The following is an 18926-nucleotide window of genomic DNA, read 5'->3' as shown; positions in this document are numbered from 1 at the left end:
TGTGTGAGTGTGTGTGTGTGTGTTGGTTTCAGGGTGGAGTAGTTCCAGTTCCTCCTCACACACAAACAGGGGCGTCACAAGGGGTGGGGAAAGTGGGACTGAGTTACCAGGGCCCAAGGTGGAGGGGCCCTAATAACTTTATCTATTGAAAAATAGCAGATATAAAAACTCACAGCGCGTTGAAAATATGTGAAAGTCTTTGAATAATAATGTATTTTTTAAATTTTGCTTCTGGGGGTCCCTGGAACTAAATATTTTGAGATCGGGGTCCGTGGCCAAATACATATCATCTTGGGGGTCCTTGACATAGGTTTCTTGCACACGTTTTCACGATTTTTCAAAAATAGCAGATCTACAAGCTCGCAGCGCGGCACTCGGTGCCGCGCTGTGAGCTTGTAAATCTGCTATTTTTCAATAGTTAACATTCATGGGGGGCCCGCAGTGAATCCTTGTACCCAGGGCCCAGAATTTGGTGTGACGCCCCTGCACACAAACCTCTGCTCACTGAAGCCACGCCCCCATGAGTCTCACCTTTATTCCGGGGTGCGTTCAACAGCACTACTCTCACAACGGTTGGTAATGTTTAGCAACGGTTTGGCATTTTGGCAACAGTCCAGGTAGGTGGGCTGTCTGGAACAAACAACAGTGACTTTTTTTCCCCCTCTACATCAGTCCATCAATATTTGCAAATAGAAAGGGGGGGGAAACCGCTTGTTTTTCCACATATATATTATTTTCTTTTTCTTTATCACAGATGCCTATGTCTTGTAAGGCAGTCTGTCTTGGAGTTCCAGTAACATTTTTTAAATATGAATTTAATAAATTAGCCTTTGATTATGTTCTGGCCAGCCAATAATGCCTTAGAAAAGAATTGGCCCGAGGCCAAATCTAATTGCCGATCCCTGCTATACACACTATAGACTATAGGCTACTAAGGGATAAAATGACTCCCAAAAGAAGTGGAATGTGAGGGGTCTGTGAAAAGTAATGACTCACTAAACACTCACATCGTTTTTTTGGGGCTGTTTTAGCCCAATGAATGTTTTTCGTGCAAAACAAATGCTTGCAATGGATTCAGAATAATTAAAAACTAGACTAAAAATTAGACCCCTCACACGCTACTTAAAGCATATTTTTTGGGAGTCATTGTGAATGAGACCAAGAATTACCCTAGCTGTCAAACATTCTCCTAGGGATGTTGAATGTCAATCTTTGTTAGATATGTTACTAGACACCTTTACCAACACATTGGTGAAGAAATTGTTTGGTAAGGAATTTATTCCCAGGTTTTATTAGTATTAGTGCTGACTAGTAACCAGGTAAAAAACACAATAAAATAACCTTTCTTTGACCCCTTCCGAATGAGACAACAAGCAGGGAACAAGGAACCTTGACAGATTATACTATAAAATATTCTTGTTTGTACTGGCGGGCCGTTATACTACAATTAAGGAATGGAGTTGTGAGCCATAAGTATCGGAGGTGATCCGGACCTCCACACCCGGCTTCAAACCCGGGTCTCCCGCGTGACAGTCCAATATCTTAACCACTCGACCAAAGAGACACCTGTTTGGTACAGGGGAGACTTTTGAGGGTTCAAGGCTGGTCATCAGGCCGCATTTGGCCCCCAGGCCACACTTTGGACACTGATTACGTTTAAGCAGAATGGCAATTTTTTTAGACTTATTATTTGTGCTTTATTTGAATAAACTGGATCATCTTGATATTCAGGAGTTGGCGATTCTGTGAGTGAAACATAACAGCACTCAGCAGCGTTACCTAAAATGAAGCTCATATTTGAACAGTTTGATGATTATGTTTGTGCATTGGTTCATTTCAAGGAGATATGCATATTATTATTTTGATATGCAATAGATAATTAGGCCATGGGTCCCCGATAACTCTCAGAGTGATAAACCTGTAAGGGTCCATTTGGTTCCATTTGTACACTCAGAGTTACAGACCTGTAAGGGTCCATTTGGTTCCAGTTGTACACTCTCAGAGTTACAGAGCTGTAAGGGTCCATTTGGTTCCAGTTGTACACTCTCAGAGTTACAGAGCTGTAAGGGTCCATTTGGTTCCAGTTGTACACTCTCAGAGTTACAGAGCTGTAAGGGTCCATTTGGTTCCAGTTGTACACTCTCAGAGTTACAGAGCTGTAAGGGTCCATTTGGTTCCAGTTGTACACTCTCAGAGTTACAGAGCTGTAAGGGTCCATTTGGTTCCAGTTGTACACTCTCAGAGTTACAGAGCTGTAAGGGTCCGTTTGGTTCCAGTTGTACACTCTCAGAGTTACAGAGCTGTAAGGGTCCGTTTGGTTCCATGTGTACACTCTCAGAGTTACAGAGCTGTAAGGGTCCATTTGGTTCCATTTGTACACTGTCAGAGTTACAGAGCTGTAAGGGTCCGTTACAGAGCTGTAAGGGTCCATTTGGTTCCATTTGTACACTCTCAGAGTCACAGAGCTGTAAGGGTCCATTTGGTTCCATTTGTACACTGTCAGAGTTACAGAGCTGTAAGGGTCCGTTTGGTTCCATTTGTACACTCTCAGAGTTACAGAGCTGTAAGGGTCCGTTTGGTTCCATGTGTACACTCTCAGAGTTACAGAGCTGTAAGGGTCCATTTGGTTCCATTTGTACACTGTCAGAGTTACAGAGCTGTAAGGGTCCGTTTGGTTCCATTTGTACACTCTCAGAGTTACAGAGCTGTAAGGGTCCGTTTGGTTCCATGTGTACACTCTCAGAGTTACAGAGCTGTAAGGGTCCATTTGGTTCCATTTGTACACTCTCAGAGTTACAGAGCTGTAAGGGTCCATTTGGTTCCATTTGTACACTCTCAGAGTTACAGAGCTGTAAGGGTCCGTTTGGTTCCATTTGTACACTCTCAGAGTCACAGAGCTGTAAGGGTCCGTTTGGTTCCATTTGTACACTCTCAGAGTTACAGAGCTGTAAGAGTCCATTTGGTTCCAGTTGTACACTCTCAGAGTTACAGACCCGTAAGGGTCCATTTGGTTCCATTTGTACACTCTCAGAGACCCGTAAGGGTCCATTTGGTTCCATTTGTACACTCTCAGAGTTACAGAGCTGTAAGAGTCCATTTGGTTCCAGTTGTACACTCTCAGAGTTACAGACCTGTGAGGGTCCAGTTGGAGCCCTCTGACGGTGGTTCTCAAACCTTTTCATGTCAAGGACCCCAAGTTAATGAATATAAAATAATAGTTCTATAAATGCAAATGAATGTTTATAAAATATTTCTATAAATGCATATTTATTCTATAAATGCATATTTATAAAAGTATATTTGGCCACGGAACCACATGTGACAGTTTTGTTCCAGGGACCCCCCGGAGAAGATGTTTAAAGGAGTAGTTCACCACTTTTCAACCTGTCTTCATATAATAGGTCCTCACTAATGTTCATGATAAAATATCACAATTTTTTTCTACCCAGTCCAAGTCTCCTAGGAGAGCTGTGGGAAGTTCAGAATCCATCGTCTTGTGACATCATCATTTCCCCCCCAAAAAATTTATCAATATTTTTTAAAATAAAAATAAATTAGATTTGTATTATGGCGAGAACAATGGCTTCCACTTTAAAATTGCAACTTTTCAGGAATAGAAAGCCTGCAGTTTCTATAAGCTGGATTGGCAATCGATGATGTCACAAGACGATGGGTTTCTGACCTGCCCACAGCCCTCCTCTGAAAAAAAATCAAACCCAAGTTTGAAGTGAGCGGTGGTGTGTGTGTGTGTGTGTGTGTGTGTGTGTGTGTGTGTGCGTGCCACCACTGCTATTGCAGTTGATGCTCAGGGCAGGCTAGACTCAACAGCACCTCTCTGGTCACCCAGGGGTACTGAGGCTACACCAGAGGCTACATACAGACACACATACATACATACATACATACATACATACATACATACACGGATACACACACGGCCACGCTATGGAGACGGTGTGACCACCGCTCAAAAAGAAAAGCTATTTTTGAGTGAGGACCAATTATATGAACATAGGTTGAAAAGTGGTGGAGTGCCCCTTTAAGAATTTAAAAACTTTCTTTAAAAACGGCAGATCTACAAGCTCACAGTGCATTACTTTGTGACACGCTGTGAACTTGTAGATATTTTTGAACAACCCATCCAAAATAAAGTGAAAATGATTGGGGGGGCTGTATCAACCAATTTAGCTGGGGACCCCCTGGATCCCCCTCCAAGGACCCCTTGGGGTCCCCGGACCCCATTTAGAGAACCACTGGTGTACATAAGGTAATAATGTTACAATAATGATTGATTGAACACGGTAAAACATTTATTTGACCTCAGTGTTTATTTAACAATGATATTAATCCATGTTTCAATACAGAGGTGATACAGTGACCATGAGGATTTCACTGATAAACTCTTTCACACATCCAAAGGTAGGTGTAAGAACATCCAAAGTTCAACAATCCTCTAGAAGACTGAGGATAAGTAATATAGCAACCACAGTCATAGCCTTTTCCACCACTAGGATAACCAGGATACCACAACCTGTAGAAATAAAGAACATGTCATTCATTACAATACATTTACAATGATTTATTTGATCTCTAAATGTTTAGTTTTTTTCATCCTCTTAAACCCTGGAGTCTCTATTTGGCCTACTGTTTACATATACATTAACTGTCTGTCTGTCTGTCTGTCTGTCTGTCTGTCTGTCCGACTGTGTGTGTGTGTGTGTGTGTGTGTGTGTGTGTGTGTGTGTGTGTGTGTGTGTGTGTGTGTGTGTGTGTGTGTGTGTGTGTGTGTGCGTGCGTGCGTGCGTGCGTGCGTGTGTGTGTGTATAAAACAATTATTATTAGTGTGGTTGCCCAACATTATTTATTCTCAGTTTCTAGAGAAACCAAAAGTTTGGCACGCTAATCCTTCCACAGTTTTCGCGCCACACACTCGCGCCATATGTCAAATCATATGTCAAATCATATGTCAAATCGACCGGCTTCATCGGGAATTGTGCGCATGCATTTAGCTAAGAGAAAAGTTGTATCGTTTAATTGATATTATTTTATGAATGAATTAATTTCCCCCACTGACTTGAATTAAAAATTAAACTTTTCCCAAATATGGAGATGACTGACATCATAGATGTATGACATCATAGACCACATGAGACCATATATGTCTATATATGGGCATTCCCCCCGAAAATGTTAATATTAAGTCCATAATATATTATGCCCATATATGAAGATCCCTGATTACTCTACACCCTACCTTCATATCTCCATATATATATGTATATGGATATAAAGGATACAATAAATAAAATGTCCATACAGTATGGGCATTCCCAGATGATGCCCTGTTAGGGTACCCCCTTATGCCCATATATGGAGATCCCCAGGCATCAAAACCAGGCCCTCACTTGCCAAGACCCTGCTTGGCTTTACTAATTAACATACGTTTGCAAAGCCCCCAAAATAATGGAAATTCACTTCCCAAAACTCAAATATGATTTGAACCACAGGGCAACCACACTTGCAATTTCACAAATTGCAAATGTTCTAGTTATTATTATTATTATTACTATTATTATTAATGCAGGTAAAATCTTACGTTGGTGAGTTCAGAGCTGTTCCATCAACCCATTTAAAGGATCCTTCTGTGTCTGTGTCACTCAAACCAATCCACACATAGGTTCTGCCGGGAACAACCTTGTCAAGAAAGTCCTGGAAGAAAAGCTTCTGGTTACTTGGGCATTTGGACTTCCATAGTCATGTCTTCTCCAGACAGAGGTCTCAACTAGAACACAGGATTTGAACCCAGGTCTCTAACCACTGTACATGTACTGTAACATACTGTACCGTACACATTACTGTACATGTACTGTAACATACTGTATACAGATTTGATCGTTGGATTGATTCTTCCATACAAATAAATTATAACAAGATTTTACCCATGACATTTTTACACGGTGTTGAATTTGTCGACTAAAACTATGGAGAAAAATGTCTGACTGCTAAAAACCCAGCTATGATGACTAAAACTAAGACTAATATTAACATTATCAATCAAAAACTAGACTAAAATGTTAGGGATGGACTAGTGGAGAAGAGATCCAGTAGAACTAAAAGACCAGTTATTTTATGTTTGGTGGCACTTGGTTGTTGCGCTCTGAAAATAGCAGATCTACAAGCTCACGTGTCGCACTGTAACACGTTGTGAGCTTGTAGATCGGCCATTTTCAGCATGCAACCAAGTGTAAAATCTGCCATTACGATGCCATCAAGGCCCGCCAAAATACATTTTAGTTGACAAACCCAACTGCAGATTTAGTCAACTAAAACATTTCAGATGACTAAAATATGACAAAAACTAAATGGAATTTTAAGCACAAGAATGACTGTCATCAACACCCCCCCCCCCCCCCCCCCCACACACACACACACACACACACACACACACACACACCAGTTTCACTGAGCTGTTGGCGATGATCAGGTCAGCTTGTTTGCCTAGACAGTACAGTCTGCTTTCAGCCCAGGTTTTGGACCCATCATCAGGTGTAGAGATGTAGTAACACACTCCACCATCCCATGTAAAACCATCAGACTCTAAAAACAAAAAAAATACAGTTAGTCACGCCACTGTTTTATTCTCTCCAGTTGTTCAGATTAATGATACATGATTAACATGATGTGACAAAGAATAAAAACACTGATGTCTCACAGACCACACAGCCTCTTCCTCCGGGCTTCTTCAATGAATGGTTTGCATGCGGAGTCCAACTGGAGCTGACTGTAAGTCAGGTTGTCTTTCACCACGTGAGCATCTGTAAGAAGGAGAACCAATCATAAACCATCTAGCAGTACACTGGGTTTCTACCCAGACAATTCTCATTCTAGACTCTATAACTCTATATCTACATATAACACATATACATGCGTCTCCTCATGCCGAAAAACTTTTACGCTCTGACTTTTGACCTCTGACCTTAAGTTCTCCCACAATGAAAAACAGTAAAAATCTATCTCCTCCTGGGATTTTCGCGTTACGCTCACATGAACTTTGGACCAATACGGTCAAACTGTCTGGTCGGATTTCTTTTAAAGTGAAACATTATTTTTTAATAATTCAATGAATATTGCAGTTTTACGCAAATTATTCTTCTGCCTCTAAATCATACATACAAAGTCACAAGTTCATGGCATTTAGCAAATATGTAGAGGGTTAGTCCAAATATCACTGAAACCAATCTTATTCCAATCGGCCAAATGCAACTTGCTTACACGCGTGCTTTGACTCAAGCGGAAGACATCTGTGTCTTTTTTAAGTAAGCTCCGCCCTTCGATTTTCCTCCATTTTGAGCAGTTTGTAAAACGCTTAAACCCACTTTTATTCTGGAATGAATAGGATGAAGTGCACACAAAAAAATAATAAAATAATAATAATAATAAATATAGCTGCAAGCAGCGATACAGTGGCCAAAAACACCTCAAATCATGAATGTGATAACTTGTGTTGTGGGTTCTTCAATAAGACACGTTGTTGAAAGAGTAGACGTTCTTTATGGTAGGAAATAATATAAGCACTTTACAGGAGAGGCAACAACAATAGCAACAGCAGTGTGTTCACTCGCGGGCTTTCTGACTAGACTCGTTGTGCAACACTGACGCATGCTCTGTTGGCTGGGCAGGCATTACTAGTCAAACGATGTACTGTATGTGCTGATCAGAACACAGACATTAGCAATCAAGCAGGCAAATATGATTTGCTGCTCATATCATTACATCTCCTTTTCTTTAAATAAAAGTTTTACTTTTATCAAATTAAATGAATTAATGCACTCTGCATTTTAACAGTAGCCTTCACACATCAAAATCTGTGTTACTTTAAATGACCTTAAATTCACAGTATTTTTCTTTTCTTTTTCACAGAACATACCAACCATGAACTTCAGATAAACTTAAAAAATAAGCAATTCTCAAGAAATACAGAGGATTCAGTTTTCACAATTCACATTCCCCTTTTTTTCTTTTTTTTTTTTTTAAACCTCACTCTGCAAAAAGAATAAGCAATTAAATGGTATTAATCAGTCTCTGTGGAGGTTTTACATTCCTTGAGGACTTTCTGACCGATTGACCTTGATCCTGAGCTGTTGTTTCAGTGGATGGATTCTCAGCAGGATGCTGAGGTTGTTCAACAGTCTCTGTTCCTTGAGCTGCTGTCGCTGGTCCTTTGAGAAGATCTCTGCGGTTCCTGCGCAGTACAGCGCCCTCCTCTGTTTGAATGGTGTATGATCTTGGTTCAACCTGGCTCAGAACAGTTCCTTTCTGTGACCATGTGTTTGTTCTGTCTTTGAACCTTACTTGGTCACCAGTGCGTAGTTCAGGTAGGTTTCGTGTTCCTCTGTCAAAGTAGAACTTTTGCTTTTCTTTCTGTTGTTCCTTGATCCTCCTCACGTTGTCCCCTTCTTTTGTCTTGAGCAGGTTTTCCGGGATGGGTAAGTTCGATCTCAGCAGGCGTCCCATGAGGAGCTGGGCTGGAGACATACCACACTCGAGCGGCGTTGTGCGGTATACCAGCAGACTCTGGTAGAAGTCAGCTCCACTGTCTGCTGCCTTGTACATCAGTTTTTTCACTGTCTTGACAGAGTTTTCCACTAAGCCGTTGGACTGTGGAAAGTGTGGGCTTGAGGTTGTGTGTTTAAAGTCCCAGTCTTTGGCAAAGGTTCTGAATTTGTCATTTGCAAACTGTGGACCATTGTCCGAAAAAACCTCGCTAGCCACGCCGTGCCTAGAGAATATGGCTTTCATGCATGTTATCACTGCTTCTGCGGTGGTGGTGTTCAGTCTACAGACCTCTGGATACAGGGAGTAGTAGTCTGTAACAACAAGATAATCTTTACCTTGACATGCAAACAGGTCAGCACCCACCTTCTGGTATGGTCTGGCTGGTGCTTGGTGTGGGTGTAGTGGTTCTGCAGGTTGACTTGTTTGATATTTGAGGCATGTTGTGCATTTTGACACTTCATTTGTGACATCTTGATTTATTCTAGGCCAGAACATCACTTCTCGTGCTCTTTTCCTGCACTTTTCGATTCCCAGATGTCCTTCATGAATCCTTTTGAGCATCTCCCTTCTCAGGCTCTTTGGAATCACAATTTTACTGCCTTTATAAATGATGTCATCAACCTCAGATAGCTCCGCCCTGTAGTTCCAATACTCTGCTACTCCTGGTGAGCAGTTCTGTTTCACATTGGGCCATCCATCTCTGATGATTTGTCTCAATTCTTTCAGTGTCTCATCCTTGTGAGTCTCAGTCCGTATGAGCTCCATTTTTGCATCTGCTACTGGCAGTGCACTTGTGATCATGTGTACGTAGGTACTCACATCTTCGTCCAGTTTAGTGTTGGCACGCTCCTTTGGGTCAACAGCTCTGGATAGAGTGTCAGCTGTAAACATCAGCTTACCGGGGGTGTATGAAACATTCAGTGAGTAGCGCTGCAGCCTGATCATCATTCGTTGTATGCGGAGTGGACAGTCATTTAGTGTCTTTTGGAACAATGCAATGAGGGGCTTGTGATCAGTCTCCACACTGATTTCTTGTCCTGACACAAACTGATGAAATCTCTCACAGGCATATGTGATGCTGAGCAGCTCTTTTTCAATCTGTGCATATCGCGTTTCCGGATCTGTCATCGAACGTGATGCATATGCTACAGGTTGCCAGTCTTCATGCTTTTGAAGTAGTACTGCACCGAGTCCACTCTGTGATGCATCAGATGATATTTTGATCGGTTTCTCTTGGTCATAGAACCTCAGGACCGGTTCCTCTGTGAGCAGCTTCTTTAGTTCAGTCCATGACGTTTCATGCTCATGATTCCACTGCCATTCAATGTTCTTTTCAGTTAGTTGTCTCAGTGGGGCCATTTTCTCTGACAGGTTGGGTATGAATTTTCCCATGAATGTAATCATCCCATTAAATCTTTGCACATCTTTTTTGCATTGTGGCCTTGGCATGTTTTCGATAGCAGACACCTTTCGTGGGTCTGGTCTGATACCTTCACTGCTCAGGATGTCTCCCACAAATGTCAATTCTGTCACACCCAGCTGACATTTCTCCTTGTTCAGCTTAAGGTTTGCTTTCCTTGTTGCTTCTAGCACAGCTTTCAGTCTTTCATCATGCTCAGCTCTGGTGGTACCCCATATGATGATGTCATCCATTGAGGTATCAACTCCTGGCACATGCTCGTAGATCATGTTGATTGTTTTGTGATACACTTCAGGCGCTGAAGCAATGCCAAATGGTAGTCTTAGAAATCTGTATCTGCCAAATGGGCTGTTGAACGTGCACAGTTTTGAACTTGGCTCGTCGAGCTTCATCTGCCAAAATCCTGAAGACGCATCTAGCTTGCTAAAATATTTTGCATTTGCAAACTGTGCCATAATGTCTTCACGAGTAGGAAGCTTGAAGTGTTCTCTCTTAATTGCTCTGTTTAGATCTCTGGGATCCAGGCAAATTCTGAGTTTTCCATTCTTTTTGTCCACTACAACGAGGGAACTCACCCACTCAGTCGGCTCATCTATCTTCTGAACCACATGCAGGCTCTCCATCTTGTCCAATTCAGCTTTCAGTTGCTTTTGCAGGGCAAATGGGACTTTTCTGCATGGATGTATGACTGGTGGCACGCTTGTGTCAACTCTGATGGTGTGTTCTCCTGGCAGGCAGCCTAGACCCTGAAACAGGTCTTTGTACTCCTCCATGAGTTCATCATATATAGTCTCTTTTTTCCTGTCCACGACAAAGACTCTCTTCACCAGGTGAAGTCTCTCACAGGCTGACAATCCTAGTATGGCCTGCACATCCCTGGGTACAATGACAAACGATAGTTTGTGCACTTGGTCTTTGTGTGTCACATTGACGATGCATTTTCCTTTCTTTGGTATGTCTGCACCTGCATAGGCTGTCACTTTCATGTTTGCTCTATGTATTTTTGGTCTGGGTCTTATTTTCATGAAATCAGTCTCTGAAATCACATTCACATTTGCTCCAGTATCCAATTTAAATGGAAGATGTATGTCATTCACTTTCAATGTAGTGATCCAATCCTTTTCTCCTTTAACATCATCATTTACAGCATCCACGTAGAACTCATCTACTTCATCCTCATCATCTACTGCATCAACTTTGCCTTTCTGGGTTTGGTTTCTGCAGCAACGAGCATAATGGTTGTCTTTATTGCAATTACTGCACTTCTTCCCATATGCAGGACACTGCTTAGGAGGATGTTGTGTACCACATCTAGTACAACATTTCTGATTGGACATTTTATTTTTGTACTGTTGTCCTGCCCCTTTCTTCCCATCTGGGGTCTTATTTTTGTGAAATCTGTGTGCATCCTTTTTAACTGCATCCACATTGCAGCTAGTGTCGCTTAACAGCTCTTTAGCCTGTGATTTCACAGTCTCTGCAGCTCTACACAGTGCTAAGGCTTTCTGCAGGTCCAGATCTGGCTCTCTGAGCAGCCTCTCTCTCAGACCATTATCTGTGATGCCACACACAATCCTGTCCTTTATCAGTGATTCTGTCAGTGTTCCAAATTCACATGTCTTGCCTCTGTTTCTCAGCTCATTTACATACTGATCAATGTTTTCTCCAGTTTTCTGCACACATGTGAAGAATCTGTGCCTTTCAAATGTCACATTTCGTTTTGGAATGCAATAAGCCTCAAACTGTTCCATTATTTTAGGAAGCTTCATTTTATCTGCATCTTCAGCAAAGTTGAAGTTATTGTACACTTCTAGTGCTTCATCTCCCACGACATGCAAAAATACAGATGCTTGCATTTTAGCACTTTTTCCATCACCTCCAATTGCAGATAAATACAGTTCAAAACGCTGTTTGAATCTCTTCCAGTTTTCAGCCACGTTACCTGTTAGCTGGAGTGCTGCTGGTGGACGTAAAGCTTCCATTCTTGCTTTGTTTACAGTTCAAAAGGTCAGACTATGATGTCGTCTTTTTCACCCGGCTTATTGCGCAATTTTACATTCCTGGAATTCCTTCTTCTCCGTGGATTGTAACGATCCAGTTCTTTTTAACGTCCTCTTCTCTTCCAAGCCAGTTCTGACACCATGTGATAACTTGTGTTGTGGGTTCTTCAATAAGACACGTTGTTGAAAGAGTAGACGTTCTTTATGGTAGGAAATAATATAAGCACTTTACAGGAGAGGCAACAACAATAGCAACAGCAGTGTGTTCACTCGCGGGCTTTCTGACTAGACTCGTTGTGCAACACTGACGCATGCTCTGTTGGCTGGGCAGGCATTACTAGTCAAACGATGTACTGTATGTGCTGATCAGAACACAGACATTAGCAATCAAGCAGGCAAATATGATTTGCTGCTCATATCATTACAATGAACACAGCCATCTTGCAATCACATTCCCACTAGGTCAATGAACAGATGCCAATCTTCTCACATTGGCCTGTTATAGCGCCACCAGCGGGTCAACTTTTGCATAATACATTTTTGGAACAAAATGCCTCAAATCATGCATGCAGCGTCCGATAGCGTCAGTAACGTCAAAGAGAGCAATGCCTGCGATCTTGACATTTTGTACTTTTATAGCCATTGTTTTCTGTCTTGAAGCGAGCCCACAATTGTTTCGAGGGAACAATATTTTCTAGTATAGAAATAATGACAATATCTAAAGTGTGCTCGCCTTACAGGCGAGCCCACAATGATTAACATGATGTATGATGTAACAAGGAATAAAAACACTGATGTCTCACTGACCACACTCTTTCTGTTCAATTGTCTCATTGTATCTGGCCTGAAGCTGATCAAACTGGGTCTGAAGCTGATCTTTCTGTTCAGTTGTTTGATCAAACTTGGTCTGAAGCTGATGGTAACTGGACTCCAAGTCACCATAGCGTTCAGTCATGTTGGCCAGGTCGTCTTTCACCAATTCATAGTCTGTAAGAAGGAGAAGCAATCATAAACCATCCAGCATTTTGAAGTGTTTCCATAAAAAGATTATTGCAAATAAGCCTTAAATGCGCTTTAAGAGGCTTTATGGAAACGCCACTTATAACTCTATATCTACATATAACACATTATAGACTCTATAACTCTATATCTACATATAACACATTATAGACTCTATAACTCTATATCTACATATAACACATTATAGACTCTATAACTCTATATCAACATATAACACATTATAGACTCTATAACTCTATATCTACATATAACACATTATAGACTCTATAACTCTATATCTACATATAACACATTATAGACTCTATAACTCTATATCTACATATAACACATTATAGACTCTATAACTCTATATCTACATATAACACATTATAGACTCTATAACTCTATATCTACATATAACACATTATAGACTCTATAACTCTATATCTACATATAACACATTATATACTCTATATCTACACTAGTAAGACACCTGAGGGTGGAATGCGACCTCAGGGTGACATGCGACCTCGCCCTAAAGGGCGAGGTCGCGCCAATTCTTGACTATCTGGCCAACCACAGCGTTTCTCTGACGATTCTAGTTGTTATCATTCTGGGGGGAGTTTGTTCATGTTTTTGTGAGGGTATCAACCCTAGGAGACACGGGGAGAACATGCAAACTCCACACAGAAAGGCCCTATCGCCAACCCCACCTAGGGTGTGAGCGATAGGGCCTAAACATGGAGATGTGGAGAACACTATATATGGAGATAGTCCAGTCCATCATGTCATATGGGACTACCGTCATAGACAGTAGCCATTGTTAGGCCGGAGTCAATGGCTGTCTGTCTGACTGTCTGTACAGGAAGTGATGTCACATGACATACTTTTTATGCCCATATATGAGTCATTCTGTACCACATCTCCATGTTTAGGCCAAACAGGTTCGCTCCATTTCTCCATGTATAGGTCCAAATGACCAACGTCGAGCTTGACAAGGAGGATACCGCACATTGTACCTCATCCACCCTTTCTTCTCTCTCCTTTTGGTATCTTTATCCTCCTCCTCCTTTTTTTCTTTTTTATTCTTCTCTTTTTTTCACAGCCGCCCCCATATTTACTTTAGAAAATATATATTAAATTCTAAGAACGTTTCGAGTACCAGTTTGATACAAGAGCGTATAAGCGCTACGCTTCTGGAATCCTGTGCGTCGACTTAAAGTCGGATCCAGGCCTAATAACTTTATCTAGCCGCCCCCGTTGCCACCTCCTTTTCTTTTCTGAGACACATTGTACCTCATCCACCCTTCTCTCTCCTTTTGGTATCTTTATCCTCCTCATCCTTTTTTTGTCTTTCTTAGTCTTGTGTATCCTTCTCTTTTGGCTACTATGACGGTAGTCCCATATGACATGATGGACTGGACTATCTCCATATATAGTGTTATACGATACATGACCGATATTGGTTCATTCATGGCGACACGATACGATTCGATTCAATGATTTAAAATCGATATAGTAACTATTTATCAAAGAAATTAAATCTGTGTGAAAGGTGTGGATAGTGCAGGTTTTTAAGGTAAACATGTATTATTATGGACATACCCAGAGATTACACACATTTATCAATAGACCAGTGTAGCTATATGGAAAGGAAAAGTAATTAAACCCCTCCTTTTTATTTTTTCTTCTTAAAAATGCTAAATACAATGCACAAAAAGGTAGTATCGATACAATCGATTCTTTGCACTGCCGATTCGATACGATACAAAATAAAACGATACGATTCGATTTTAGCTGTTTTCATTTCGATATACTTCGGTTTTTTAAGTTGAAAACGATATTTCGATACAGTTACTATATCGTTACACCCCTAGGTATAACCCAAGCCCTGTTTGAGCTACAGCCATGAAAACACAATACACATATGCATATCCTCATGCTGAACAACTTTAGTTTTTTTTACTTTTGACCTCAGACCTATAGATCTCCCACTATTTTGAATTATATGAAAAACAGCTGCAATGACGTACAGCTTGTAAGCATCAGGCATTCGGGGAAAGAGCAACACTAATGCTATCCTCCAGGATGACAAGGCTCGCCCCCACAGAGCCAGGATCATCAGAGAGAACCTCCAGAATGTGGGAGTGGAGAGGATGGAATGGCCTGCCGTGAGTCCAGACCTCAACCCAATTGAACACTTGTGGGATCAGCTTGGGCAAACTGTACGTGCAGTGACCAACAGAACCACGTTGGCTGACTTGTGACAAATCCTGTTTGAGGAATGGGATGCCATCCCACAGCAAAATGTGGCTAGGTTAGTGACCAGCATGAGGAGGAGTGCCAAGCTGTTGGGACCCTGACACTTGAGTGTAGAATTTATTAAGTACATGGCCAATACTGTATGTGTTGTTTTTATTTTCCTTATTACTGTGGGAGAGTGCAATGTTCAATGCTCCAAGCAACAAAGGTGAATACAGTATTACAGGCCATTTCGGCAAATTTTGGGTCGGTGCTATACCCACACGTTTGGCTGTATTGCTCATTCCACGAATGCCCGATGCTTACAAGCTGTACCTTGTTGCAAAGGTGACTAGTCAACGTCAACGATAACAATGATATAAAACACAATACCGATTGGTATTATTAAAGAAGAGATATAATGGACCGAAGTCAAGTTTCCTTGCTTCTTGTGCACGGTTTTATGTGTATCTGAGGAATGTCAGTCTTGACAGCATCAGTTCAGACTTTCTTTTTTTTGTTCCTCAATACCTTTGTGTTTCTGCAGCCTCTCAAAAACTTCTCCCATCTTGGCTTCAATAACTTCTCCCATCTTGGCTTCAATAACTTCTCCCATCTTGGCTTCACTCGCAGACAATTTGGAAGACATATCTGAAAAAGAAAAAAGTTTTCTTGTACATCTTTAAGTGATAGTTCACCTATTTTTGACATAAAGCTGTGTGAAATACTTGCCATTAAAACAGTGGTTAAAAATGTATTAATTGATTACCAGAGTCCCGTGGTCAGAGTTCTGGTCCGTTTCAAATGAATATTAAGTAGTTCCAATGGGGTGGGGGCCATTTGGCGTGGCCCAATCATTGAAAATAGATTAATCCACAAAACTAGCGTCATTTGTGTTGTTGGCCTATTTCTACCATATAGAGCGAGGTTTCGTTCTGATCTGTGGCCTGCAAAGCACCTTGTTTTGGGGAAATACGTTGCAGCGGCGTAGTGATACTGGACACAAAAAATAGTACCATGTGACAGTGGGGTCAAAGTTGAACGAAAGTTGGTCTATTTGGTAGAAATAGGTCAACAATACAAATGAAGCTAGTTTTGTGGATTCATCTATTTTTAATGATTGGGCCATGAGCCCCTGCCAAATCACCGGAACTACTTTATATTCATCTAAAACTGACCAGACCACGGGACTCTGGTAATGGATTAATACATTTGTAACCACTATTTTAAAGGCAAGTATTTCACACAGCTTCATGTCAAAAATAGGTGAACTATCACTTTAAATTAGTAGAGAAGTAATACTGTGGAGGATATATTGTCAACACGACTGACTGTGTACTGTATATTGCCAAAGATCAAAGTTGTCTCCGGACAACATCAACGCTGATTGGCTGAGAGAGAGAGAGAGAGAGAGAGAGAGAGAGAGAGAGAGAGAGAGAGAGAGAGAGAGAGCATGTCCCCCTCTCTCCTGCTAAACTGACTGCAGATAACATAGAATCAATGTAAGACAGTGATAAACTAAATAATGATTGATTATTTCATTCTTAGTTTTTCGTTTCTCAAAAATGTATAGAAAATCCACTCACTGGATTGGAGAGCATCCAGCTGCTTCTGGGAGGCACACCTGGCAGCCATTACTGAGGAGAGAGAATGAATGGATGAATGAATGAATGAATGAATGAATGAATGAATGGATGGATGGATGGATGGATGGATGGATGGATGGATGGATGGATGGATGGATGAATGAATGAATGAATGGATGGATGGATGGATGGATGGATGGATGGATGGATGAATGAATGAATGAATGAATGAATGGATGGATGGATGGATGGATGTATGGATGTATGGATGGATGGATGGATGAATGGATGAATGGATGGATGGATGGATGGATGGATGGATGTATGGATGTATGGATGTATGGATGAATGGATGAATGGATGAATGGATGCATGAATGGATGAATGGATGAATGAATGAATGGATGAATGAATGAATGAATGAATGAATGGATGAATGGATGGATGGATGGATGGATGGATGAATGAATGCATGAATGCATGAATGGATGAATGAATGCATGAATGGATGAATGAATGGATGGATGGATGGATGGATGAATGGATGAATGAATGAATGGATGGATGGATGGACGGACGGACGGACGGACGGACGGACGGACGGACGGACGGACGGACGGACGTGTGAGTGAATGAGTGAATCTCCCAGAGAAACAGCATTGAACCAACCTGCGTTGTCCCCCCTCAGGTCCGCCACCATGCCTCTCAGCACCTTGACCTCCTTCATCACATCGCTCAGGGAGGGGGGGCTGTCCTGAGCCCCCCCCACCCCCACCTCACACACACACAACAGCAGCAGCACAAGCAGCGCTGGAGCAGCCGTCATTCTGGAAACATCTGGAGCAGCCGTCATTCTGGAAACATCTGGACTGTTAGGTGTCGTTCAGCTCAATTTATTCGTTGTTGCTGCTAGGCTGTCTAGTTCTGATTGGACGCTGGTGTAAGGCGGTGTGTTTACGGCTGACATGGATTGGTCTCTCGCCCCCTCAGGTCTGCATGGTGATGCCAACCTCCGGGAATTCACCCATGAAGCAAACAAACACACCAGCGGTGCCAACAGCACCCATGAACCCTCTGGACCTCACATCACCTCACCTCACATCACCTCACCTCACCTCACCTCACATCACCTCACCTCAGAGCCCCCACCCTTGCCATGTTCTAAAACCTCCCTCTATGCCAATCAGACAAATTGAACACCTGTGTTGGTCCTCAACATGGCCGGGTTAGGACTACAAATGCAACCCATCAATACGGTCATCCATCCAGATGTCGTGGAGATCCTGGTGGTGGAAATGTACTTGTGGCTTTATTCATGCATCTAATTCAAGGACTTGAACACAGAGGTTTCATTACAGGAGAATCAGTTCATAATCAGAGAATTGAACGCCTTTGGCGTGATGTATTTTTGCATGCGTTAACTCTCAAATACCTGGAACGCGCCCGAGTCGCGTTAGATTTGAACCACTTTAACCATTATTTTATGCTTTAACTATTGAAAAATAGCAGATATACAAGCTCACAGCGCGGCACCGAGTGCCGCGCTGCGAGCTTGTAGATCTGCTATTTTTGAAAAATCTTGAAAATGTGTGCAAGTGACCCGATCTTTGACCCGACTTCTAAATCCCTTCTTCTAAATCATGTTGTTCTCAAACTTTTTCATGTCAAGGACCCCCAAAATTACAGGTATTTGGCCGCGGACCCCCATCTCAAAATATGTTGTTCCAGGGACCACCCGGAAGCAAATATTTGAGTTACAAATGTTCGCTTTTAAATAGATATATTTCAAAGACTTTTTCAAAAAATAGCAGATCTACAAGCTCGCAGCGCGGCACTCGGTGCCGCGCTGTGAGCTTGTATATCTGCTATTTTTCAATAGCTAAAGCGGTCAATAATCCTAGGCCTAAATGGGTTAAAGCAATATTACTTTCTGTTCTACTCCTTTGAAGATTCACATGATCTAAACCCAGATAATGAAGATTCACATGATCTAAACCCAGATAATGAAGATTCACATGATCTAAACCCAGATAATGAAGATTCACATGATCTAAACCCAGATAATGAAGATTCACATGATCTAAACCCAGATAATGAAGATTCACATGTTCTAAACCCAGATAA

General features: G+C 41.7%; 1 protein-coding gene across 1 annotated transcript; it reads right to left on the bottom strand.

Moving 5' to 3' along the window:
• Positions 1-4299: 4299 nt before the first annotated feature.
• On the bottom strand, positions 4300-17723 carry LOC308291394 (uncharacterized protein). The gene is made up of 8 exons (XM_080733399.1): positions 17472-17723; positions 16803-16853; positions 15748-15867; positions 12784-12963; positions 6717-6815; positions 6455-6597; positions 5597-5709; positions 4300-4531 (listed from the first exon to the last, which is right to left on the bottom strand). The coding sequence occupies exons 1-8, from the start codon at positions 17653-17655 to the stop codon at positions 4390-4392; spliced, it is 1032 nt and encodes a 343-aa protein (XP_080589525.1). The 5' UTR covers positions 17656-17723; the 3' UTR covers positions 4300-4389.
• Between the last annotated feature and the right edge of the window lie 1203 nt (positions 17724-18926).

The sequence above is a fragment of the Nannobrachium achirus genome (genome assembly GCF_963921795.1).
Source record: "Nannobrachium achirus genome assembly, chromosome: 9".
Lineage (NCBI taxonomy): Eukaryota > Metazoa > Chordata > Actinopteri > Myctophiformes > Myctophidae > Nannobrachium > Nannobrachium achirus.
The sequence above is the reverse complement of the archived record's forward strand: the minus strand, read 5'-3'. Positions and strand labels throughout refer to the sequence as shown.

Coding starts and splice junctions, on each gene's coding strand:
- LOC308291394 (XM_080733399.1), bottom strand. CDS start 17,655: ATGACGGCTGCTCCAGATGTTTCCAGAATGACGGCTGCTCCAGCGCTG. Junction 15,868..16,802: donor GCTGGATGCTCTCCAATCCA/GTGAGTGGATTT, acceptor TTTCTTTTTCAG/ATATGTCTTCCAAATTGTCT. Junction 12,964..15,747: donor GAGGCTGCAGAAACACAAAG/GTATTGAGGAAC, acceptor TCCTTCTTACAG/ACTATGAATTGGTGAAAGAC.